Source organism: Typha angustifolia, chromosome 11 (assembly GCF_048772165.1).
Source record: "Typha angustifolia cultivar Huaian chromosome 11, ASM4877216v1, whole genome shotgun sequence".
NCBI lineage: Eukaryota > Viridiplantae > Streptophyta > Magnoliopsida > Poales > Typhaceae > Typha > Typha angustifolia.
Genome location: NC_133249.1, coordinates 2,269,370 through 2,296,517, shown reverse-complemented (window position 1 = coordinate 2,296,517; position 27,148 = coordinate 2,269,370). Strand labels below are relative to the sequence as shown.

Below are 27,148 nucleotides of genomic sequence, written 5' to 3'. Positions count from 1 at the left end.
TTCTTATCAAAGAAGGAAGAAGAAGACAAAGATAAATATTTGCCAAGATACTACTTTATAATTACATTAATAAATATGGATCAAAGACTATGTTGCTAAGTTAGAGATATCTAGCAGGCGTTATAAAAGCGGGATACCGGGGCTTATCTGCGTCATAAACGGATAAACATTGAAATATATTCCATACCTTATCCAAGGAACCGAATAGTCAGTCAGTCAGTCCATTCCCTTCCTCCGTTTACCTCTCTTTTTCTCTACCTCCTCTTCTCGTTCTCGATGCCGCGGCTGCCCCTGCGCCCCTCGCTCCTCTCTCCTCCCTCGCCTTCTCTCTCCCTTCTCCCCTTCCACCTTACCCTCCTCTCAAAGTCCTCTCCTTTCCGGATTACCAAGACGCCTCTCGTTTACTCCACTTATCGCCATTATCCCGTTCGCTTGAGCTCAGGCATGTCCCATTTCGCCGCTTTGTTTAGCTTTAATGGGGTTAGGTATTGTTAGTTTTGTGGTTTCTTCTTAACTCTCTGTATTTCTCTTTCTAGTTGCACCAGTCGTTGCCGAAGCGGTTACTGGTGCTGAGGACGATGAGAAAGATGAAGAGGAAGAAAGGAATTTTGTAGAGGTCGGATATATTAGTAGTGCCCATGGGCTCAAAGGGGAGGTCCGAGTAATGCCCAGCACGGATTTTCCGGAACTTAGATTCGGCGAGGTATGGTTGTGGTTTGCAACATTGATGAGGAAAAGGGGAAAAAGATAAGAGTTTTTGAGAACTTTTTGATTGGTTTTGATTTCACGTTTGTTTGTTCTCTTCTGTTGTATGGTGGGTATTGGATGCTTTAGCCAGGAAGAAGATGGCTGAGAACACGCGTCGCAGGAAAAGAGCTAATATCAGAGCTGGAGCTAACAGGGGGTAGGGGCCATCCTGGGCAGAAGAGTTGGATTATCAGTTTTAGTGGAATTGATACTGTGGACGAGGTCAGCTTATTTGCTCGCCAATTGTGTTTACTTTTTCTATCATAGGGATACTGAGAATTCTAAATTAGCTAAACAATGAATTCAGGTATTAAATTTGTTCGTTCTTTGAAGTATAATCTAGAATAGGTAACAGAAGAGTATTACATAAGCTATTGTTCATGGTGTCATTAGAAACTTTGCAAGGGCCAGTAGCCAGTCACTATAGTTGCAATCAGTTAATCAATTTTATTTCATGTATTACATTTCTAAGTAGCCTTGCCTACATAAAATGTTGCCTTGCAGGCTAGACAAATAGTTGGTTCAACTATACTTGTGAGGGAAAGAGACAGACCGGAATTGGAGGAAGGCGACTTTTACACTCTTGACCTTGTCGGCATGAGAGTTGTTCTTAAGGTCCATGCTTGTTCTTCTCTTCAGTCATTTTGTCATGTGCCGAGTATTGTACTTAATACAAATAAGAGACAAAATATTGTTTCCAAATCTTGTCATTCCCTTGTTCCTTCTCTTCTCATTTAACTTTTGACTAGGTTTTGTATCTTTTCAAGAAAGATGCCTTTGTTTGACCATAAATGATGCAATCAACTTTGTGAGCAATGATTGCATGATTCCCAATTTGATAAACACAAATTATGTAAGCTTAGTTATTGAGCTGCACTTATTTTACTTTGATCTTTGGCAAAAGTTATTGGTAATAGTGGATGCATTATCTTCCTAAATGGAGCACACTCATATACTTCTTAATTGTGGATTGCTTGATCAGGAATTCATGATTTTGCATATCCATATTAAGCTGTTTGACCAAAAAAAATTATGATTTTATATCCACACTAACTTTAATTGTTTTATCAAAGATCATTTTATTATAACCATGAGCTCTTTTGATTTCCAATTGCATTATATTATTCCATTATTTTCCAGTCATAGAGATATTTGAATCCTCAGTAAAGTAAACATAATATTATTATATTTTCTTCCAGGATACAGGCAAACTGGTAGGAACAGTCACCAATGTTTTCAACTTTGGTGCTGGTGATCTGCTACAGGTGATGCTTACAACTGTAGACGACAAAAATCATTCCAGCACATCAAATCTGGATACAAGTTCTGGTCAGCATATATGGATTCCATTTGTTGAAGCAATTGTCCCTGATGTTGATATGGATACAAGAGAAATGCTGATCACTCCTCCAAAAGGACTGTTAGAGCTGAATGTACGATCTGATGTGAGAACTAAGAAGGAAAGGCGTCTGATGGTTAGGTCTGCTCCTTCTTAGTGCATTTGTAATTTTAGACATCTCCATCTGAAATATTGAGCTGAAATTTGTCAGTGATATTCATGATTGCCACCTCGAAAGGAGGTCAAAAGTTATACATGTGCAGAAACTTTGTTGCATATCCTTCAGTTTCCATTTTTTATTATGGAACTACAGTTTCCATATGCTAAAGATAATAGCAAATGTTTAGTAGTGGTTTTCTGAAGCTACTCCATTTTCTATATGGGAATAAACTTTTTGTACTTAAGTTAATACACAGATGACGTAGCAATTTCAGTATTTGATGAGCAATCTTCCTTGTGAATTCTTACAGGAGTGGAAACAGAAAAAGAAGTTACAGCAACGTCTTATTGCAGCTAAAAAGGTACTGTCAGAGATTGGCCAGAAACATGTTCTGGAAGGATTAAGATTTGGAGAGAAAAATCAAAAGACTTCACTTGCAAAACAGATCGCAAGCATTGACTTCAAATTGTTTCAACTTGCAATACAGAGTATCAACAAACCATTTGACAGGTAGACTTACAATTCCCTCAGTGTGATTTTTCCCTCCATGTCATAAGTGAGTCTTTACTTTCAGGGATATATTGCAATGTTGTATAAATTTTTAAAAAGTTACCCTTTAATAATTGCTAGTTCTTTAAGTAGCTGTGCTTGTTCTTCACTTTTAATAAGATCCTCATTTGATTCATTCTTTCCTTTTTATCCACCTCCATTTGCACAACCTTTTTGTTTTCAAATGTATTATTCCTACAATATGTTTTGTTGTTTTGAGTGTCTTCCTCATGGATCAATTAATGGCTCAGTTGAAAATGTCAAAAAGTGAGGCGTCTTGCTTCTTGCGTCCAACAATGCTAGAGGCCATGAGTTCAAGTTATACAACAACCTTTGCAGGACTGTAGGCAAGGCTATATACAACTTCCATTTCTTGCCCACATCAGTGGGACACTCGTGCACCTGGCCACCCTTTTTTAGTTCAATCATGTGAAAGAAAATTTTAATACATACCAATGTCGCCCCATTAGCAAAATGATTTTCTATTGCTACTCATGGACTTTCTTTCATGATGTGAGATTCTATATTCTGTTAGCTGACATTCATGAACAATTTTGTGATCTAATTTGTGTTTTTGGAAAATTTGAACAGCTGCAGCTTGTCAGAATATAAGGATACCAATTCACCTGAATTGTTGAAGAATGCAATTAAAATATCTCGCCATAACCTCATTATTTTTGAAAGTGAAGGGAGGGACAACTTGAACTATGAAGTTTACAAACTGGGTGTACAACTCCTTGCAAAATCTAAAGCTGCTATCGTTCTGTTTGCAAATGAGAAGAACTGTGCTGGCAAGGGTCTTGACACTGATTTGGTTAGGACTGAATCTATGGTGAACCAGTTTCAGAAATTTCTTCGTGATTTCAATAAGCTTTTTAAGGTGTGTCTTTTTAGTAGATATGCATTATTGTTTTTGCTGAAGCTAGTTGATAAAATAATCCTTCAGTAAGGAAAACTATCGAATTATCATTGTAATCTTTGTTAAGAGGTGTTGCAAAGTATAGTTTGTTTATTATATGATCGGATCTTCATGCCTTTGCTATTTCATAAAATCGTACTCATATTCTATCTCAAGATTCATGAACTTGCTTGCAGAAATTGTTTTAATGGGTGGTATTTGTGCCACACAGGTGGAAGGCCATGATAAAACAGTTCCTTTCATATTGATCTCTTCAGATCCAGAAATAGAGTCATGTAAAGAGTGTTTATTAGAGAATGACTACTTCGGCTTAAATAGTGAAAGGGTAAAGCATCCTTTTACTGAACTTATTCTCATCAGTCTTCTTAGAAGCAATTTACCGTTATGTATAATATTTATGTGTTTCTATTCTCTCATATTGCAGGAACATTCTTTAAATATTCCTTATCATGATATCTTGGATACAAACAACTAACTGTTTTCCTTGCTCACTTAGTCAATTCATTTTTCATTCTTACAGACAAGGAAAGCAATACAGACAAGTGAACATATTTCTATTACCACGGCATTGCTCCATCAGGCTTTCGCCCATTACTTTTTAGTGAACAAATCATGAGCTAGCAATATATGTTTAAATCTTTTCTAGTATATAATAAAGTGCATTTGAAGCCTTAGTTACCCCTCTATGAGTTGCAAGGTTGAATGTTTCTCTAGACCCTAATTATAATCATTCCTAAGTGATCTTTTGTTTTACCTTCCTATTATATATCGGCAGGCTAAGGGAGTATTGTCTTCTGCACGCTCCTTTCAGGTTTTGTGCAGTCTAGGATTTGATCTATTAGTGCTTGTCCTTGGTAAAGTTGATGCCTTCATTATCGGCTGCCTACCTTGAGCAGAAACCTTATGTCTGCTATCAAGGGGATGGGTAGTAGCGGAGAGTGAGAGTGAGGCTGGATCAAGAAGGAGATAGGAATGGAGGCAGTGAGAAGAGACAGAATAGTAGTGTTTTGGTGCATGAAGGAGAGAGAAGATAGGTTGTGACAGGCTGGGGGAGGGGAGGGAGGAATAAACCAAGCATTGATAGATAGAGTGAGCTAAACATGTTTGCAACTTCCAAAACACTTTTATTGCTCTATATTTTGGAGTTTAATGATAACTATTGTTATATGTTATATATGTTGTAAGTCTTTGATCTTCATATTGTTGTTAGCTTAATGATGAATTAGCAGTACATAATGAGAAATCTGATAGAATGATTGACGGAGTAGTTCTATAGTAACATGGTAATCAGCCTATTTTCCATGCTTTTGCTTGTGGTGTTGTTAGATGTCTGTCTTCAGAAGCTGGGCATTTGATGCCTGTTTCTCAAAAAACACAAAACAAAAAAAAAATGTTCTGTCTTCCAGTCTAGGTCATCTGATGTAAAGCCCGTATGTAATCACTCATGCCCAAATATGGGCTGGTAAACTCACTTTTATGATTTATAATATCGTCATATTTGCAGTCTAATTTTTGTTTCACGAGTATGCTATTGTCCATTAATTCCTCTGTTCTTATTGTACGGTATAATTTCAACCATGACTCCTTTATGACACTGTCAATTGATGTTCCTTTCTGCCTCCATTGACAGGTCTGGGTTTTAGAAGAAGAGAAACTTCCAATTGTCAGCATTTCTACAGCCCAAAGTGGAAACCAGATCTTGTTAAAATCTCCTTGGGAGATACTCCAAGCACCAATAGGATCTGGAGGAATTTTCAACTTACTTTCATCCCTTAAAATAAATGATGTTCTTAACAAAATGGGTGTAGAGTATGTGCAGGTTAGACATCTTACTATCTTCCATTCTTTGCTCTAGCATATTTTAGAGTACATTTGTTTCCAGTATTACTTTCAGAAGATAATAATTCCAATAGGACATAATTTATCTTTATTTTTTCATCCAGCACTAAAGAAACATTTTGCCAAGAACTTGATATCTTCACAACTTAGGAAATTGGTCTGCATGTAGAACTTTACATGTGAGTTAGTTGACTAAATCCACTTCCACAAGTAGAAAAGTAGACCCTTCGCCGCCGGTTCAATTTCCTTGAACTACCAAATCTAAAGCCTGGTCATCTTTCTACTTGAGTCTTGAATCTCTACAGCTGGCTTCTTGGTTCTTTCGTGCAGTTATGCAGCTTGGATAACCAATCCGCTTTTGGGAATCCATTGTTCTTCGGATTGGTTAGTTCCCGCAATGCAGACGTGGGAGTCAAAATCTCTGAGACCACTGGACTGGAGGATCACTTCGACATGATCTTTTCCATGAAGCACATAAACAAGATCTGCAAAGAAATCAATAAGCTCAGGTTCCATGCTCTCCCTGAGCAGCATGAACATGTAATCAAGCAGGCTGACAACGAATTCATCACTGTTAACGCAGAGACACCCAACTCGTATCACCTTCATTGTTCATTGTACGGCTTCTTGAACACTTGTTCACTCGAGAATATGTGTGTTATGCAAGTTCTTGATTAAACTTCTTTCTTATAAATTTTATTCCACCTTTTTCCCTTCAACTCTATCAAAAAAAGCTTTTATCATTCTGATATTTGATCCCTTTTTTTCCTCTTTTTTTGTGTGTGTGGCTTAATTGCTTTTCTTGAAGCATAGTGACCGGGGACAGCTTGTTTTGAGACAAACGTGCCTCAGTCACAGCCCCCTGCATGCATTGAGAACAGTGTACTCTTCAGTCAGATATATATGAAACTTTATACCTTGTTTCAACTGTTATACAAGTACTTTAGAAATATAAGATCAAACACGTAATGGCAAATATCATGACGACTTGAACTTTCACATATTAATCACTTGCCATCTTCTATTAATACAATTTTAATCACTTTACAACGAAAACAGCTCAAGATACAGCTTTATGCCCAGAATCTTACAACAGAGCAAACAACACAAGGAAATTTGCCATCACATTATCCAAGAAAGGGAGCTAAGGTAAATGAAGGCACAAGGATTAGTTCTTTACTATGGAGTACTTAGCAATGTGTCATGTGAGGCTGCAAATACACATGGAGAGTTTCTGTACAGAGCTTTTCTTTTCCGGGTGAAGGTAAATACGACAACTGAAAGGACTCAATACCAGCCACTACATTCTCCTGCAATTCTAATCTTGGAAAAGGGCTAGCAGATCAAGGAGCATAGAGAAATTCTTCCAGCCTCCTCACTAAAAAAGAACTTAACAGGAGCTGATACATTTGGTAATGCAGAAAGGGCATTTGCAGTTAAGCTGACAGAAAAGACCATCTTAACCCACATGATTGTTTTGGTAAAGTGCCTTCTTAGGATAAACAGTGTCCTCCATCGGAATCTTTAATGGCAGGTGATGCACAAGTCGAGGTATCACGACGCATCTCTCTTGCGTTTCGCTGCTCTCTGGTTACCCTATTTATCTTGACATTTTCTGCCACTTTTATTTTATTTTTTTTTTCTCCACCTCGCGGCATTTTTAGGTTAAGTGGCAAAAGCAGTGGTCGTGGATTATGAGAAACCGACCACCTTAGCAACTAATACATCCTTGAAATGCCAAAATTAACAGCACCAACCTTCCTATGAGCACCTGCAGCAGCTGCAGCTGCTGCTGCAGCAATTCCATTGAATGGTGAACTTGCATGCAGCAGGTTTGCCCCCATTGCTGAATCAACCTTTGGCCCCCCTGTAAGATAGAAAGGGGAGGCTCTCATATCAAGAGCTATCTCTGGAGCCATATTGCTGTTTGCACATGGTTGGGATGGTTTCTGCTCCACATAGTTCGCCCCTGCCATTAATTGGTCCCTCTCAGAACAGTCCAACTTGTCCGTGCTTCTGTGATAACAGTATGCTGGTTGTTGAATTGTGGGCTGCTGCGGAAGCACCGCATTCCTTATCAACCTTCTTGGATCATAGGGATCTTTCACACTCCCGTTTTCATATGGTATAACCGGTCCAATAATTTTTCCCGGTCTAGCTGAAAGGAATTAAGAACAAGATATACATCACTAATGTTGCAAGATTAGGAAAAAGTTGGTGACTACTTCATGCACTGAAAGCACATACCTGTTGGGATCCTTTGAGGTGCCTGTGACGCCCTTCCCATATTTCCATTAAACCGCTCCATATCCCGGGTATTCTTACATGCTTCATCTGATATTGTTCTATCTCTCAAGGAACCCATATTTGGCTGTTCCTTGGGAGGGATTGTAGTGGAGTGAACAACTGTAGACCTGCAAGTGTACAGCTTGAAGATTATTCAAAGATACGACAGACTGCAAACACTGGACTAAAGTAACACTGAATAGGTAGAAAACCATACTAATGATATAAACTCAGTTGCCAAAAGACACAAGCACCAAAATTGAACACATTTTCCAATGCAACTTAAACAAATTGTAAGGGACGGAGCTAAATAATGTACTCACATACTGCCTGACCATGTTGTTGTCAACATCGTATGCAGAAATAAGATGGCAACCACAGACTAACAAGTGATAAGATAAACTACCTGGGAAGAGAGACATGCTTCCTGTCCAATGGAATGACTGGACCACCTTTACTACTATTCTCCTCAAGGTGAGTAAATTGCTTCCTAAATTGATCAACAGCACTGCAAAATGACAAGAAAATTTTGCTGCTGACAATGAATATGAGCAAAACAGGAAGAAAATAATAATGATGAACAGTCAGCACAGAGGGGGAGCTTTATTTGGTGGGTGGAAACCTTGGATATAGAAAAGTTGTCCTTTCTGTGCCATTGACATAGTCTTTGAGCAATTGGGGATGATATTCCAATATCTCTCGAAATATAAGTTCCCTAATGTCTTCTTTTGTTACTCTTCTACGCTCAAATTCAAACTCCATTTTGCTGATCGGTTGACAAGATGGTTCTCTCTCCACCTTGGACAGGCCTTTGAAGTACGGATCTGCCAATGCCTGGATATTTGCCATGTATGAAGCATCACAACAAGATTAAAGTTTACAAGGATAAAGACACAAACTACCAGCTATACAATGCAATACCGCTAAAATGATATGATGCCATTTAATGGAGAAATTCAAAAAGGGAAACTATCACAGAGACATGTAGATACCTCTTCAGCAGTTGGTCGATCTTTAGGATCAAAAGCTAAAAGTCTTTCCAATAGCTTAAGTGCTAATGGATCTGCATTGGGGAACTTCTGTGAAAATGGTACAGGTTGTTTTTTCCTCATGCTGCTCAAATACCTCCTTGCCTTGTCATTCCGGACCTGGGAAGAGAAGACCAAAACATGGTAGATAAATAAACTTGTTCTTTCTCATTGCATGGCAAAGTGCACCTTTTCCAAGGAAAATCAGATTCACTTGCTATACCCGAGAAATTGTATCTAAGGATGGTGTCCCCAGAAGATCGGTCATCAAATCCAACTGGTGAACCACATTTTTTCCAGGAAATAAAGGCTTCCCTGTTAAAACCTCCGCAAAGATGCAACCAATGCTCCAAATATCTATAGCTGGAGTATACTGCAATTTGAGGATTACCACATTAACATCCTAAATATAAAGTAAATACACTATACTCAAAACATAAAGTTGTCAGCAATTTCATCACAAGTACCTGAAAAAAATGATATTTCAGCTTGTAGACAAAAGTTCTACCTGGACAAGCATTTCTTTCATTACTTGAAATTTAATGTCCTTTAAAGTTAATGAAGAGACTCCGAATAAAAAAAACCAAATGTATCATGTATAAAAACCCTTATTCAAGAGAATTAGACTTGACACAAATCACAAGGATGCGTAATAGATTTACTATCATACTCAGTCGCATGTTCATATACAGAAAATCAAGACTAACACAAAATTTTAACAGCAACTGAAAGGCAAAATATGGCGATCAAACCATTTTATGCAATAAAATTTTCATACGAAGCTTCAAAAGAAGAGTAGACTGCAAAAGGGACAACCACAATTTTAGGATAAATAAAATAATAAGGTACACTTTATGGCATTTTGATCATTGTAATGAGGCTTTAATACTTTTTCAGACAGTGTGCAACATTCCTTAAGCACAAAGATGACACAAAGTTATGTTTTTAAAGAATCTAAACACAGTAAGACAATCAGTGGAGCACTTAATAGTGTACCTTGGAGAAAAAGGATCCACATAGCTCAGGAGCTCTATACCATCTGGTTGCAACATAATCCTGCATGATGTTTCAAAGCTTAAGGATATAAAAGAATAAATAATAACCATTTATTTTTAATAAGACAAAATAATTTGACAATGCAATATACTCGATAGACAATGCAACCGGTATTGTTGAAGGGGGGAAAAAAAGCTCATCCTTTTGACATACCGTCCAAAAAATTGTTGTCGGGGTATCGCTGAATGCAACCCTTGCTAGTCCAAAATCACAAATTTTAAGTTTGCAATTTGCATTAGCTAATATGTTCTTTGGCTTTAAATCCCTGTGATAGACATTAGCTGCACCCACATATGCTCAATATTAACATAATGCGCAAGGTAGTTAAAAGAAACTACAGCAAATGTTTGTAACATTTTTATCCAAAATCAGATCAACAAGTCAACTAATAGAGAGGAGTAAAAAACATGGAAAGTAAATTCACATGATAAATTAACAAGGATATCTTGCATGGCAAAGAGTACAGGAAGATAAACAGTCAATCAAGAAAATAGTAGACAGATGTGAACAACTATGACATCACATGAGCACTGAGGCTATGAAACCATTAAGAACTTATGAGCCTACAATCCATGTATTTGCATTAAGATGCAGGTTTAACTAATCCTAGTTTCTTAACAAAAAAACTGAAGCAAGCTAGTAGCAAGGAACCACCAATTAGAGGAAAGAAACAGGCATATCCCAAATGCATTACAAAGTACAATGAGGAAGTACGACTGAAGGACTACATTACGGAACATCACTTAATGAAAGCAGATAAGACTGAAGATAGAATCAAGACCCCTACCTGTATGGATGTATTTCAGTGCTCGAAGCAGCTGGTAAAGAAAGAACTGATAATGCTCTTTGGTTAAATCATCATTAGCTTTGATGACTTGATGAAGATCTGACTCCATAAGCTCAAAAACAACATAAATATCCTTGAATTCTCTCCTTGATGGGGGCAACATTATGTGTTTGATCTCAACTATGTCAGGATGTCTTAGAAGTCTGAGAAGCTTAATTTCACGGAGGATCCGGGCAGCATCAGAAATGTGCTCGAAGATATCATGTATTTTCTTGATTGCCACCTTTTCTCCAGTATGCGTATCAATAGCTGAACAAACAACTCCATAGCTTCCCTTACCAATGACTTCCTGAATTTTGTATCTATTTGCATCGCCATACTCCGTGAAAAAATCCATCTCCGGTGAACTCTGAGAAGGATTGATCAATTGCAATATATATAGTCAATACCGTGTAGTTCATAGATGATGGTGATCATAGATAGGTGGAAAAGAAATAGATATCTACTGCTGATTTCATTAACTGCACCACACACGGGGTCTTAATAAATTGAATATAGTAACAGAAATATTTTATGCGAACTACATGTTACAAAGTGCTCTAATTAAGACGACATAAATCAGAACAAGTAACAGAAATAATGCCAAATTATCGTTTTTACAAATCCAATCAGATCTAAACAATCAAGACAACTTAGAACTGAAGATTGTTAGATGTTCATTTAAAAGAACTGTAACCCCTTGTAGAACGAGGATGTTAAGAAAAAGAAGCAGCACAAGCATCATCCATAAATTTTACATACAAATAATTCAAAATTGCCATGTTTCTAAATCATCTGAAAATTGCAAACTATATATAAGCTAGGCTGGCAGACACTCGCATATTGTTTCTTTGTTTCTCCTTTATCATAGTTTAAATCTTATCTCCATGTTATTTAACTTATCGAGATAAAAGAAAATCCAAGAGAAAGCACTCCTACCAATTTGGAAAACAGGGAGAAAAGGTAACTAAATTTGATTTTAAATCCAAGAAAATGAAGAGCCCAAATCCCATCAAAGGCGGACTATGAAGCAGCAAAGAAAAGCTCAGCCGTGAAGATTAGGCAAAACAAATGATATATGATTGATGATAATTAGGTCATGTTGTAGCATGGAGAAACATGAAGATAAGTCATACCGATAAAAGTAGGAAGTGGGTATAGAACCAGATTCAGAGAAAACAACTGCGCAATAAAATTGAACATGTCAAGATAGCAAAGAGGTAAAGTTGTATATCTTTTAAGAGAATTGTACCTTCTACCGCAAAGATAGAGGACAAGAAAGAGGGAAGAAAGGCGAAGAAAGGCATCTAGTAAGAAGGTATATTCATAGAGAATAAATGTGTTCACAAAGAAAAGAAAATCGTAGCAAACTGATATAAAATCAACGTGATTCACAAAGAAATAGCTAGCTTTGAAACAAGAACAAAGAGGAGAACCAAACGAAAGAAAGAACAGACGAACAAGACAAGAAAAAGACGAAAGAGAAAAGAAATGGGGGGAAATAAGATCGAATTCACACACAATTTCTTAATCCCGAATAATCCACCATCACCAAACCCACAAGCCAAAACAGATCTCGGACCCCAAAATCCAATAACTCAAGCTTGGATCGAGAAATCCTCACCTTCTTCCTTTGATCCTGCTGCATTTTCCCGCAGATCTCCAAAACCAACGAACCAAAATCCCACCTTTCGCTCCCCCCTCCACTTCTCCAACCCTTTCAACTCGAATTGACGACCAAACCCAACAAATCTACTCTCAAATCATCCGCATTGGCCACGCCTACCCTCTCCTCCTCGATCCTTTCGGCTCGCCTCACTAGCCTGCAACAGCAAGGGCGAGGGCAGAGAGAGAGAGAGAGAGAGAGAGGGGAGAGCAGATAATGGAATCGGAGAGGAGAGGAGAGGAGGAATGGGGGAGGGGGAGGAGAAAGGTGGGTTCTTGCCATGAATCTAGGGCGTTTTATTTTCCTTATGGACGAAACTGCCCCTCACCTTCCACCGCGTGCCGCATGCCACCGCAGTGGTAGCGCGGTAATTAATGAGCGGTTCGGATCTCGGTTTCGGGTCGGGTCTGGCAGGTACTTTGCGTGCGTGTTGGGGTTCTGGGTTTGGACTCTGTGAGCAGCATGGAATCTTCTGTTACCGTTGCCATAGATAGTAATAATATTTCTTTTTTTCCTCTATTGTTTTATATCATTTTATTTAAAATATAAGTTGCGTGGTGGGTTAAAATAATAGAATTAATCAAAATAAAATTTTAAAAAAGTAATGGAATTGATATTGCAACTACAAATTGGGTTTATAATAAAATTAGGTGCCAGTTGCCACTACTGTATCAAATTGATTTCTTGTAATATTGTAAGAAAAAAAATTTAATTCTTGGTTATTATTATGAAGGATGGCATTTTGATCTTATCATATATTTTTAGTTTTTCTTCTTAGGGAAAGACTAGCGTATTTCATATATAAATTAGGAGAAGAAATATGATAATATCTCTTTAACATGAGTCTTACATTTAGCTACAACGGCAAAACAATATAATAATAAAATAATATAATATCAAGTCCTATGACATAAATAAGAAATAGCATGAGACTAGCGCATTGAAGATGGCCTCATATGCAAATTAGGAGAAGAAATATAATAGTATCTCTTTAACACCGGTCTTACATTTAGCTACAACAACAAAACTACACTGTAATAAAAAAATATAATATCAAGTTTTATGACACAAATAAGAAATAGCATGAAGCATAACCTTAGAATTTATTGGATCAAAATGTTTAAAGTTAGATGTGGCTTCGTCACGATTCAATAACCAAAAGCACACAGTCCTACAGATACTTGAAAGGCCGGAGAAGTGTGATCCCCAATTTACGATAAAATAGAAGAAAAGAAATGTTTCGAGAGGAACACAACTTGCAATGTGAATCTTAAAATTATTGACATGCTATCTCAGAACTACAAAGACAACAAAACGAAAATATATAACTTCATTATCACCCAACACTAATGCGCATCTAAGCACCATATACATTGGTCGGCATCTCCATGACAATCGTCGATTATCACAGTAAGACAAGCAAGAGGATGAGGGGAGCCCTCCTTGACCTGCATCACACCCATCAAATACAGTCTAGCAAAGGGAACATATTATGCAGGACAAAGCAAACCCCCTATAGATTAGAGAGAAGGGGAAGGGGAGAGAACCACCACGACGGTGAAGAGAAGAGGGAGGCAATGGTGATGGTGTGTCTACGACAATAGTACGACAATAAAGACAGCGATAGGCAAGAAGAAGGTGACACAGAGGAGGTGGATGTAGGCGGAGAGAAGGGAAGTGGCGGTGAATCTAATGATGATGAAGCAACTAAAAAGGAGGATAGTGACAATGAGTGCGATGGAGACTAGAGGAGAGGGAGGAAAGAGCGATAACAAGGCACAGACAGCAGAAACCAGATGTATATCTCGAAGAAAATAACTAAAGGAGGAAAGATGGATAAGGAGAAAAAAAATGAGAGAGAAATGAGAGATAAGATAGAGAATGGAAGGAGGAAAACTCTTAGGGCTTGTTTGATTTGAAGCTAAACAATTTGATTAGTTGATCTCATTTCTTAATTTTTTAAAAAGTAAACTTAGTTAGATATAAAAAAAAAGATAAAAAAAATATATTTAATTATTGAACTAATTCAGAAACTCAAACCAAATGGGCCCGGAAAGTAGTCTGCAGTGATGAGGAAGACCATCAAGATGAAGAGAGAAAAAAACTAAACCTAGCATAACTCTCAGTTAGGGCCCCAAAGTACTTGATTTTATCATACAATGTGTGATATTATGTATGTAGGTGCAAAATTTTAAAACCTTGCACTAAACTAATATATCAAACCAACATATTGAACGTCTCCTCCTAATTAACATTATTTTAGTTTAGTAAACTCTTAATCACCTTTCCCTTTCAAGAAAACAACTTTGTATCTGTAAAACACTTCATGATGGTGATTGAAAGGAGTGGTTCAATTAATTAGATTCCTAATCCGAGATAAATAGTAACTATGGGATTTATAGAAGTAACCGTCCCTTCATTAATTCCAATATAAGAACTCTATATAAACATATCAATATATCATCATGCTTCCATCACAACAATTTTGCCTCATGGAGTATTGTAAGGCTTTGTTATTTAAGTAATTTAGTTAGTTAAATTAGGGACAAATATAAAATTATTCATTTGATAGTGTCGGTCCACATAATTAAATGGTAAGACTTTGTCATTTAATAATTAAGTTAGTTAAGATAATCCCAATAGCATATCTACCAGTATCTCTCAAATTATCAAAAATTAATTTGACTTTGTTGTTCGATATATATATATAAGAAATACATAAGTAACTCATTTTCTTTTATTTAATTTATATGCAATCAGAGATTAGATCAGCAAAATATAAGTTAAAAGGCGAGCGGATTGAGTAATTTTGACCTTGTGGTAAAATGAGTGCCGTTGTATTGAACCAAAATAAAATAAAAATAGACCGTGTTGACCAATTAGATACCCTAAAATGGTCTATTTTCTTAGCTATTTGGAGACAGGCCAACTACAATTTGGCCGTTCGGTTTGACCACGACATGCTACCAATTTGATCGTTGGTGCCGTAGTCGTTCTCATAGGTTAGTAGTCAACCTCATGACTTTGATCAACAATCTTTGAAGGGGGATAAATGCAATTAGTGAGCTTAACGAGCAAAGCCAAGAAGAAGAGAAATAATTAATTCTAGGAGAGAGAGAGAGAGGAGAGAGAGCAAAGTTTAGAGCCTACCTACTTATCAAGTCTAACATATAATACCTTCTTCTTCTTTTTTAAATAATAAAAGTTGCCATCACAAATATACTCGAAGCCCAGTGCAGGGATTCGATCATATCATATACTTTACCACTGACGAGCACTTAAAATCATACTAAAACGACTACCTCTTTTCTGTCCATTATATAGTCATGATCACTCCTATCCATCCAAAGTTACTCCCAGATTATTTCATACTGCCCAGTTTTAGATCTAACTAAAAAGACAAAAAGATATATAAATAAATCTCTTTCTCTCTCTCTCCTCCCTCCTCCCTCCTCAAAAGTGTGTGGTCTTCAGCCCTCTGCATGCACCCCCCCCCCCCCCCCCCCCCCCCCATATTTAGTCACGTGCCGAAAGACCTGGCATGCACGTCAAGCACCACGTCCACATACCTTCGTGATGTAGCTTTACCGCCACGTGCCACTTATCACCTCTCTCTTCTTCTCCGTTGAAACAAAACGTAAGAGTACAAAAGAAAAGAAAAGAAAACCTCACGTAAACGTTGGCGAAACGGTTGTTGTGGTTATGGACACGCGTACGTTTTCTTATATAATTAAATGCAATACGTATATGTATATGTGTGTATATAATTAGCTGTTGTGATTTGGAATAATAATTGGGTTCCCTCGGTTACACGTGAGTCATCTCACTCGGTGGTGTCGGTGTCGGTGTCGGTGCCTCCGTCCACCGTCTCATCTCACGGATCAACGACGACCATTGCTTTTTTTTCCCTCTTCCCTCTTCCCTCTTACCTCTTTTGAGCTAGCGTTGGCCTCTCACTGTTACTTGGGATAACAGCCTTTTGAATACTATTACTGGTATTATTTAATTTGGAATGGCAACTATACCCTTGTTTTGGCTCGGCTTACTGTGGGGGTGTTATTGCCATTCTCAATGGTAGGTGTATGGATTGGTACACCTCAAATGTTGCTGCTACGTTAATATCACTATCCACTACTCTGTCATAGTAATTAGAGTCTTCGTGTGAGGTAACCGAGTTAATTAAGAAGCTAAGACACGTGTGTGTTCCATAATCACCGACGAAATTGGGATATAGATGTAAGGGATCAATCGATGGAGACCGGTATTTAAGCTTCAATGTTCGAGCGAGTGGTCTAGTATACACACACAAATAAGTAAAAAATAAATTAAAATAAAAAAAATTCTAACTTGGATGGCATGTGAAGCACATGCCACATGCCTCGGCTAATCGAACAAGAGACGGTCATGATGTACCCATGCATGATAGTTGATGATATACATATAATATAATATAATATAATATATGTATATGCCATGCATGTCCCCATTGTACCTAATAAGCATTACTTTTGTACTCAAGTGTCCTTAATTTCGTATTAGCTTTGTGACAAGATTAATCAAGAACGTGTGGCACGAGCCGAATTCCTCCCCAGTCACGTGAAATCGATATTTTACCGGCCTGGCAACCTAGCATTAGTTTAATCCAAAAAAAAAAAAAAAGAATAAAAATTCCAGCAGTTGGTACCAGTTCTGATTAGAATATAAATATTTGTTTCTGGGGGTGGTTTTGGTCAAATTTGAAAGGGCCTAGATTTTGGACTTGAGATGAGACATTTTTATGCCGATTTCCACTCTCTCCAATGGGATGTCTCTTTCACTAAAAGCTAAGTAGGACCTAATTGTATTACAGCGGGCAGGCAGTACTGGATTCTGGTTGGGTCCTACATTGGGGGCCAACAGTTGGGTGGAATGAATGCTCCAATTCAGTACATCTGGAGATCTTAGCATTCAGGGATCGTCCAAAATTGGATTGGGTAAAGATATAGATAGATAGATAGATAGGCCTTGCTTGAATGTCAGTCATTGAATCCTACCAACTTTTTGACCATCAACCCTGGATTAATTCTTAATTCTAACGGGCCTTAACCGAGAGATAAGGCTTGTTTAGTCTGAAGCTAAGCCCCGAATTCTGATAAATTAGTCTGATTTTATACTCTTGATTTTTTGAAGAAAAAATCTGATTAGATATAAAATAAATATTTAATTAATAAACCAGTTCAGTGAGAGTATAAACTCAAAACAAACAAGACCTAATAGATTTAGAGCTTTCCCTCTCTTTCATATTTTCCTCATATATTTTAACCTCCGTGCTATTGTTTTTTCTTAGGTTCTAGGTTAGGTAGTCATTGAAGGTTTGATGTCTTATCGCCACCCTTTCCTCTCACACTGTTGAGATCAGTCAATCTTCACTGTATTTGTCATCATCAACCTCCCCCTCCATTGGATGTATCTCCCATCTTCCATCTCGTCTTTGTTCAGCCCTTTATCGAATGACATATTCTCACCGTTCACTACATCCTCACCGTCATGACTCCTGTATAACTTTTGCCATGTCTTGCTTCGACGAGAATGATTGTTAGAGGTGGCCTTTGAGTGGTTGATAGTTATTTTATTTTCCTTCTTATTTTATGCAGGGTCAATAGTCATATAGTAGTCGGACTGCTTCGCAGGTTACTTTATATTCTTTTTTTTTCTTTGCGTATCAAACTTATAACATATGTCCATTTTTATCATGCTTTTCCTCCACTCTCATCACTTCTCCCTTTCTATTCCTAACTTGTCGCCTTTATTGTCTTTCTCAATTCAAACATGTTGTTCTTGCCGCATCATTCTTCCTCCTCTCCGATGAGAGTGATTGTCGGAGGTGGCCTTTGGTTAGTTCTTATTTTCTAAAAGGTCTCAATAGCTAAACTATTTCAAGATACTCGTCTGTTGTGATGAAACTATAGTTAGCTGATCATTCTGTATATTTATACTAAAAGTGTTATCTTACTTAGATTTTGTTCGCCCATTGAACTTGTTGCTCATTTATTTAGTAGTGGGGCTACTTCTAATTATTATTATTATTATTATTATCAAGCTTGTAATGTCTATTTTAGAGTTAATAGAATTGGAAGCCAACAGGCCTTCTATTTATATTTTTTTAAAATAAAAGTGGTCATTTATAGTTCCTAACTAGTGATTCGGGCTATGTTAAGCTATTTTTCTCTTGATAAGATTACTAGCCGACATCTAAACCCCTGTTCCTTTGGTGTCGGTAGGATTATTTTTATGATTGCTCGTATCCCAACATAACTATCTACAAACTAATCGACAAGATTACAATGCGAAGTCCACGTCTAGAGTTCATTAAAATCAATTTTAAGATATAGATGTACTATTTAACAAGCTTATAATAATAATTATTATTTTAAAGAGCATTGTGAAAATTGATAGGCCTCGCGTAGAGATCGTGAAGCTAGTTGGCGTCACTGTCATGCAATCCAACTGGATTTTTGGCTCGAGTCATGTGTTCGTCTAAAGCCAGCTCATGCATCGACTCATATTGTCGGGCATTCGATTATCAATAATAGTAAGGCTCGTAATAATCTGGTCAAATAATCTTTGGTTCATGCACACGACCTAACTCGTCACTTAATTTGACCTAACTAATCAATCTAGATTCAATTAATTTGCTTCTCACTTTACCCCACTTACATGGAACGCTAATTAGTTTCTTTATTAATTATATAAGAGCTAAGCAACAGTTAACTTTAGACGAAAGGAGAAAAGAAAACACCTAATATATGTCTGCATTACAAAAGAGGGTAAACTGTTCTGGTGATTAACGTGGGAATCACTTTTAAAGTAGAACACAAAGCATATACTTCGACATCAAAGCCATTCAAGCACCAAAGATCTCAAACAATTCGTAATGGAATATAATTAGGGTGGATTGGTTAGTGATGGAATCAGCATGGAGCCCATTTTTGAGTACATGAAATGGACGTTACCCAATCCTGGCTCTTTGTACATAACTTTGATGAGCTTGGAGAAGTCTCCATCATCTCCTCCAAGTGGGAGAAATGGTTCCTTTCACCTACCAATTTGCTCACCAAAATCTATCATTCTTCATTATTCTTCTTCTTCTTCTTCTTCTCCTCATCTTATTGTTATTCATAGTGACGTATGCACAAGGGATCGATCCTTTCTTTCTCCAAGTGGAGCAGCCGAAGGAAAGGAGAGCCACTGACCATGGCCACTAGTGGGCTTTTCTACTTGCCATGAAATGGCCTCCTTTGGTGGGATCTATAACCTAAGCTACTAAAAGGAGACAAGAGCTACGCTAGTGGAGGCATTTCATATTAGTTCTTACTTTAGGTTATGGAGTCATGGTCCTAACTTCGGGGTTCAGGGAAAGCAAAGTAATATAACATCCATAGGAAAGCAAAAGGAGTGGAGAATGGAGATGCACTCATGATGGAAATAGCCTCTCCCACTACAACTACAAATAGTACCATTAGGAACTTCAAGAGTTTAGGCCCTTGGGATGTGGACCCTGTAATGTAAGGAACTATTATGCAAAGGCAGAGTTTTATAAATTTAGTTAAGCTATTTTAATTGGGCCAAGCCCACTTTGAGGTTTTCTTGATCCTTGGACAACTCTCTTTATGTACATGGTAATGTGTTCTAACATGCATCTCTTTGTAGCTATTAGTCATGCTCTTGCCCCCCCCCAAAATGCTACAATGGGATCTTTTAATGGGAAGAAACCTTGTTAAAGGAATTGTAAGAAAATTGTAGTACCAACTTCAAATATAGGGAAATATAATAATTTTAGGTTGTGAAACTACGGCGAAGTTCGAAAAAGAAATAACACATTTTTAATGAAAATTTTGGAAATGAAACATCCATATGTGGACTTCTATTGCTTAAGATTTTTTTTCACAAAAGGTAGATGCCCTGTTTCATTGAAACAATTAAAACAGTTTTACAAAGCAACAAATAAAATTGCTATGAACTCTCCAAGTAGTAGCAACACCATCCTGCATGTCCCCTTAGCATATTAAAACACAAGTACTACAAAACAACAAACAAACGACCAGAGTACACAAAACAAAACAAAACAAGCAAAAGGATCCATCATATGTAAGCAAACAGCTACCCAGGAGGGTCTAATTAACCACAAAAACCATTTAAAAGTTTGAAAACACGGAATATATCCTTTGCTAATTAATCCTCAAAATTCTGAGAAGTTCTCCCAATAGTCCAGGTCCTCCACCTCAATCAGCAGAGCCATCATCTATTGATAAATAAGAAGATCATTCTAAATCCTCTATGGCTAACAAGATAGAAGCTATATATATATATATATATATATATATATAACTTTAAGATTAATTTTCTTTGGCCTAGTAGTTCAGTCTTTTCTAAATTTAGCTTATGAGATGTCCTTGTCATACTGTTGCGTGTTGGTAGAGGAGATTAAAGTAAGGATTTCCTTTTAGTACGATGATGGTAAGAAGAAGAGTGCACTTTAATTTTTTGCAATGGCTGCTTCTCCAGGAAGATTTTGCATAATATCCTTCATCAAGTTGATGATGAGTGGTTCATTCTTGTTCTCTATTCTCGCCTTTCTGTGGTTTATAAAGATGTTTTTCTTGATTGGAATGCGTTCTCCCTTTGAATTTGTCATTGTAAGTAACACCCTCTTTCCCTTTGTTATGATTCCATTTTAATGTTTTAGCTCTACAAATTACTTAAAAAATATATCATTGCAGACCCATACCTATGATTATAGGGGAAAATTAAACTATTGTTGCATTGACCCAGAAAAGATGCATTTAAATGCAACTCATTTTTCCCTTGCATTTATTAACTCACACAGTGTTCTTTTTAGATTGCTATTTGGATCTTGAAATTTGTTAAACATTCTCTATTTGCTTGACCCCATCAACGCCATCTTTTGCGATTTTTCTAACAAAAATACAAGTAGGACCCACTTGGATCAAAGATTCCCACACATGCATGCATGAGTTCTTCCAGTTCATCATAAAAAGGAATCACACAAACATCATCCCAATTCCAGCTGAACAAATTACTTTCTTGCTAATTTTTTCATCTACCACTCTTCGCTGAGGCATACTCACAAACAGAAACAAGGCACGTCAACAAATTACAAAAGAAACAGAGAGAGAGAGAGAGAGAGAGAGAGAGAGAGAGAGAGAGAGAGAGAAGAAAATCTCTCACCCACCCATCATTCTCTTCTTCCTCTCCAACCCATCGAGCAATCCGGCAAGGGTTTTCATCACGCTCACCTGCCCTTGGAGCGCCTCGATGTAGCCGGCGGTCTCCTCGAAGAGCCTTTCCAACCCCAAGCCCTCGCCGCCGGGGACCATCCTTTGTAGCGCCCTCACCCTCACCTCGATCTCCTCTGCTTCGCTCTCCCCCTCCTCCTCCTCGACCAAATCCGCCGCCACCTCGGAAGGAGAACACGCCTCCTCCTCCTTTTGGGGTCTGTAGCGGCCGCAGGGGAGGGAGCCCGACAAGTGGCGGTCGTCAGAGGTCTTGATGCGTTTCTTTCGCTCGAGGATCGGGGAAGAGGGGTGGAGGAAGAGGTGATGGGTTTTGGCGGCGGCGGTTGTGATAGTGTCTCTTTGGAGGCCCATGGAGTCTAGAAGTGGATATGGGTCATAGGTGTGTGTGTGTGTGTGTATATATATAGGAGGGGAGGAGGTGGGAATATGACTTGTGGTTACTTTGTTGATCATATAATCTGTTACAAGTGACACCAAAGTGGTATTACTCAATAAGCGCTTGCTTAAATGGCATCTAACTAACTTTCTATTTGTCTTTACTGATATTTTACCACATGAGCAATGAACAAAGCCCTATCATGTATGCATGCACCCATGCAGAGGACATGACAACTCCGGGCCTGCAATTAAGCACATGGAAGCATGTTAGCCCACTGAGGTAGTTATGGATGATGTGCCACGTGTTCGCAATATCCTGGACCTGGAGGCATCATAATACTCCCCCCATCCATGGCAATTTGGCACAATTATTGTTGCAATCTTAGTCCTCTAAATTAATCCTTTGCAATCCAAAGTCAGCCTTCTAATGCAAACTTTTCCTTGAGCATGTTAGTTTGATGGTATAGCTTTTATTTTTTTTCTTTCTTTCTATAACTTCATGCATTATTGGAATTAGACTACTAGCTCTCGTTGTTGCAAAAAAGTCAATATTGAGCTACTGGAATTATTGCAAACATCCAAAGCAACCCATCACATGAGACATGCACGTGTCCAACTCTACCATGCATGGATAATGAAATGAAATAAATGAGGATCCTACAGCAGCAGCGGCTACCATCTTCCACTGCCTCTAATTTCCAAACCAGACACATCATCTCTCCATGTGCATGGCATGGAAATATGGCATCTCCCACATGATGCCATCCCTGGTTGCGCAGCATTGAAAAAACAAAGCTGTGAACTAAAAACTTACCGGGTCATCCACGTCACCGTCCAGTACACAAGGGGATCCAATTCGTACGACTCGAATCCCTATTCCCCTCCCGAGTAGAGTTCGGTTATGGGGGATTCCTGTGGCAGGGGTTGTACAGGATCCGGTATGCGCGGCCCCTTGTGTGCAAATGGGTCCCCACCACGTGTCGAATGCGGCAATTTCGAGGCAAGACCAAGATTCCCATGTACCCTGTTCAAGGGCATGTGGGGGAGATCCCCCTCATGTGTGGTGGTAGTCTTTGACAACGAGATGTGGGACTATTCCTTCCTTCCTACTACTACTATTACTAGTCTGTGATGAGAGATTAATATTAGCAAGGAGGTATGAGGAATGGCAAAGGAGTCAGAGGTTGTCTCATGGTGGTTGTTCCCTGAGCTTCTTCTATATTCTTCTTGCCTTCTTGGTTCTGATGAAAGGAAGACATGATGTTGATGTTGCTCTGGTGATGTATGTATATGGGTCATCGGTGCGAGGGAATTCCATGTCATTCAAGCATGTGCATCACAGCCATGTGCCATCGATCGTCAAGTACAGCTTGGAAACGGCACCACCACTGCCAGAGATTTTGTTTGCTTGATTAATACTTAATTAATCAACCACCCAGTCTTCTTATCCTTTGAGGGTAACCAGCCCATTTGGCTCATGGGCTATTTGGGCTCGGACCGGGCTGAAAGACTTTAGCCCGGTCTTTTTATTTCTCAGGTGGGCATGGGCCGGTCGTTGACATTAAGAGAACCAAAAGGGCAAGGTTCATTGAACCTGGCCCTTTCACGACCGGAAGAGGTAGACAACTTGTTCTCTCTCACTTCTGGGTTCTGGCCCTTCACCCTCACCAAAAGTGCATCATCCACACGCCTGCCTCCTCTCCCTTGGCCGCCTCTTTGGTCTTCAATAAATATCTTCCGCGCTCCGTCTCTCTCCGAGAGTCACTTCCCGGAACTCCTCTCTTATGGCTTTCGCCGCCACTTCCTCTACCTCCTCATCTCCCATTTCCCGCAATCTGCGCCACTTCTCTCCGTCGCCATCCCATCACTCTTCTCGGCCTTCGTTTCCTCTTCTTCTGCGCCATTGGCGTCGAACCACCATCTCCTCCTCCTCCTCCTCCTCCTCCTCCTCCTCTCCCTTCACGGAGACGAACTCTTTGGAGAGATACCAACGCGAAACCTGGGTATACGATTCTTTGTTCTCCACCGCTCCCCACGGTGGTATCTGCGATAGGGAAAACGAGATCGCCGTCCAGTTGCCCGAGCTTAAGAAGCTTCTCGAAGCGCTGCGAGCTGCAAGGAGCAATCTTGGTTGTGAGAATGGAGATTGCGGTAGTCTCGGAAGGGTTGCATTGGTCGGGACCGGACCAGGGGATCCGGAGCTGTTGACGATTAAGGGGGTGCGGGCGATCGAGAGGGCCGATCTCATTCTATATGATCGATTGGTTTCCAATGAGGTGTTAGGGTTGGTTAAGGAAGACGCGAGGCTGCTTTATGTGGGGAAGACGGCGGGGTACCATAGCAGGACACAGGTAAAAAATTTGTGATTTGATGGTTTCTTTTCTGTAGATTGATGAGAAATAATATTGTTCCTATTGGATATTGTGTGTTTAGGAGGAGATTCATGAGTTGCTACTGAGTTTTGCTGAGGCAGGTGCGAATGTGGTGAGGCTAAAGGGAGGGGATCCTCTGGTAAATTATTTGATGTTTTTGCGATACATTTGTGATATTTTGATTGGAGAATTAGGAAAGATGTGATCTTTGGCATACTGAAAGTATCTAATAATGTTCTTCTATCTGTCCGAAAATCATAATGCAATGACGGAATGAATTAGATCAAGTTATGAAGAGTACATGGGATTATTTAGAGAATATTATCTTGAATCTGATTTTTTTGCTGGAAATAAGTTGGGTTGACTACATTTATCCTAGTTAGTGGGCTGAATAAGGACTGTATATTGGCAATTTGGCTTATCAATGTATTACTAATTAAAAACCAGTTGTTTGTAACTACTACACGTACTTTGTATCCTCAGTTGTTTACTTTCATTTCACACATGCATGTATTACTACTGACATTGACAGATATAAAGCATAAGATGGGTAAGGGTATAAAATGAATCATACTTCTATGAAAATTGATATGCTGCTTGTCAATGGATAACAAATTAGGGATATAAAACTTTGGCGGAAATTTTAATGTAGAGTTTGAACTCTATCCCACACAGATAAATATTAACAACATATACTGTGCTTAAAAGTGATGGTATGTCCTACTAATAAAATCAGATCTTATTCTTTACACTTGAGAACGATAGTTATATTTCCCTTCATTGTGTGTAACATCACTGATATTTGTACGTCAGCAGGGGATTAATAGGTGATTGATGAGCATCTCAAGTGTTCTAACATATATTGTTGTATCTCTAGGTATTTGGCAGGGGTGGAGAAGAGATGGATTTCCTACAGCAGCAAGGAATTAAAGTCGAGGTTATTCCAGGTATAAACAAGTTCATATCTCAACAAGACAGAATGTTTTATGGTTGGATATCATTAAATACAAACTAATCATTTTCAACACATGTAGGAATTACTTCTGCTTCAGGGATAGCAGCAGAGCTTGGCATTCCACTGACTCACCGAGGTGTTGCAAATAGGTAACATATGATCTGATGAGCTCCTTTCTCTGTGTAACCTCAGTTGTCTTTTATAGCCGCAATTATTTAAAAAATGTAATGGTTAGATGCTGGATATTCAAATATTCTGAGAATTTATGTATCAAGAGTTCCATTTCTTATTATGAACATACATTGGTGGAACAGTACAATAGATTTTATTTTGATATATAGTCCTTGCTGCAGTGTTAGATTTCTGACTGGGCACTCAAGAAACGGTGGAACAGATCCTCTATATGTGGCAGAGAATGCTGCTGATCCTGATTCAACTTTGGTTGTCTATATGGGTTTGTCAACTCTCCCAGCTCTTGCTCCAAAACTAATGAATCATGGCTTACCACCGGAAACTCCAGCTGTTGCAGTAGAACGGGGGACTACACCTCAACAACGAATGGTAAGCAATAAAATGTCTTCCAACTTAATTTGATTCTTATTATAAGTCTTCTAGAAAAATCCATGTATAGTGTGCTTAACTCAAATTTTATGTTTTGTGAATCTTTTATATTTGATCAATGAACATTTTTTTTTGTTCCAGTAGCTATATATTACCTAACTGTTCTACTTATATCATTCTGTGCAGGTATTTGCGAAGCTGAAGGATCTTGTGAATGAGGTTAAATTGGCAGAGCTTGTGTCCCCAACTTTGATAATTATTGGCAAGGTTGTTGCATTGTCACCAATCTGGCCTCAACTGTCTGAGCATGATACATTGAAAACAAAACAGCCATGTGCCATGCAGACAAAAGGATAGATGTGTGTGTTTTGTGCGGGATTCCTGACTTCTGAACATGGAGATAATTTTACTATTGTACTCCACAGGATTTATCAATTAACATAAGAGCGGAAATGTCGACGGAGGCATTATTTGAGACAAGTATGACTATTCTTTTGTTGACAGAAGACTAACACCAAGAGAGCTGAATACAGAAGAAAAGGATTTATGTAGCCTCTGGCCCAATCAACTGAAACATGTATCTGATGCAGACAAAGCAGAGGCAGGGCATATCATGCACCATCGTTGCAGTCATGTCTGGCTTTTGCCTAGTGATACGAAGATGCCATGGGAAAAGGTCCCACCCAGTGGTACATTGTGCTGCACTAATTATATTCAATGAATTAAGGCTTATTATCTTTCCAGGCATTGGAGGGGGACAGGATTTCATTCTTTTATATTAAGGGATTGTGAGTCATTAACATTTTTGCCATCTAATGTGCAACCTCAACATAGTGGATTGTCATTGGGTGCAATTTTCTATTGGCTATTGCTACTGTTGCCCTTCCACAAGGACCACATATCCATGCTTGTGAGATAACTAGCACCTTGTGTTGATTTTTCTCTTTGTTAGCAAGCTCCATGACGGTTGCACTGCAAGATTTACTATGGTTTGATCTTTAATTTTCACATCGCTGCCAAATGTTTGTTCTTTATCCTCAGTGAACACTGATAGTTCATTGTGCATTCGGGCTTTCTGTACAGAGGCTCTCAGTGCACTCATCGGTTTAATTTTGACATTTCTGAGGAGTCCTAGGATGAATCGGCTTACGTTGTTGCATAGCATATTAGC

General features: G+C 38.5%; 4 protein-coding genes across 4 annotated transcripts; 2 read left to right on the top strand and 2 right to left on the bottom strand.

The window, feature by feature from the left end:
- Nucleotides 1-181: 181 nt before the first annotated feature.
- LOC140771271 (uncharacterized) lies at nt 182-6,448 on the top strand. Its single transcript, XM_073112746.1, has 10 exons — nt 182-442; nt 537-703; nt 835-969; nt 1,252-1,362; nt 1,947-2,222; nt 2,557-2,756; nt 3,387-3,675; nt 3,926-4,039; nt 5,345-5,533; nt 5,884-6,448. Exons 1-10 carry the CDS (start codon nt 277-279, stop codon nt 6,229-6,231), a joined length of 1,995 nt encoding a protein of 664 aa, XP_072968847.1. The 5' UTR covers nt 182-276; the 3' UTR covers nt 6,232-6,448.
- An 86-nt stretch (nt 6,449-6,534) lies between these two features.
- Nucleotides 6,535-12,694, bottom strand: LOC140771272 (mitogen-activated protein kinase 10). Its single transcript, XM_073112747.1, has 10 exons — nt 12,374-12,694; nt 10,711-11,119; nt 10,077-10,204; nt 9,864-9,923; nt 9,091-9,240; nt 8,832-8,987; nt 8,462-8,673; nt 8,246-8,347; nt 7,801-7,967; nt 6,535-7,711 (listed from the first exon to the last, which is right to left on the bottom strand). The coding sequence occupies exons 1-10, from the start codon at nt 12,395-12,397 to the stop codon at nt 7,272-7,274; spliced, it is 1,848 nt and encodes a 615-aa protein (XP_072968848.1). The 5' UTR covers nt 12,398-12,694; the 3' UTR covers nt 6,535-7,271.
- An 8,177-nt stretch (nt 12,695-20,871) lies between these two features.
- LOC140769795 (uncharacterized) lies at nt 20,872-23,127 on the bottom strand. Its single transcript, XM_073110664.1, is given in 3 exon segments — nt 20,872-21,879; nt 21,882-22,067; nt 23,020-23,127. Coding segments are annotated over 3 exon segments (534 nt in total). The 3' UTR covers nt 20,872-21,639.
- A 633-nt stretch (nt 23,128-23,760) lies between these two features.
- LOC140769892 (S-adenosyl-L-methionine-dependent uroporphyrinogen III methyltransferase, chloroplastic) lies at nt 23,761-26,985 on the top strand. Its single transcript, XM_073110782.1, has 6 exons — nt 23,761-24,440; nt 24,523-24,600; nt 25,339-25,408; nt 25,496-25,565; nt 25,770-25,977; nt 26,164-26,985. Exons 1-6 carry the CDS (start codon nt 23,874-23,876, stop codon nt 26,332-26,334), a joined length of 1,164 nt encoding a protein of 387 aa, XP_072966883.1. The 5' UTR covers nt 23,761-23,873; the 3' UTR covers nt 26,335-26,985.
- Nucleotides 26,986-27,148: the final 163 nt, after the last annotated feature.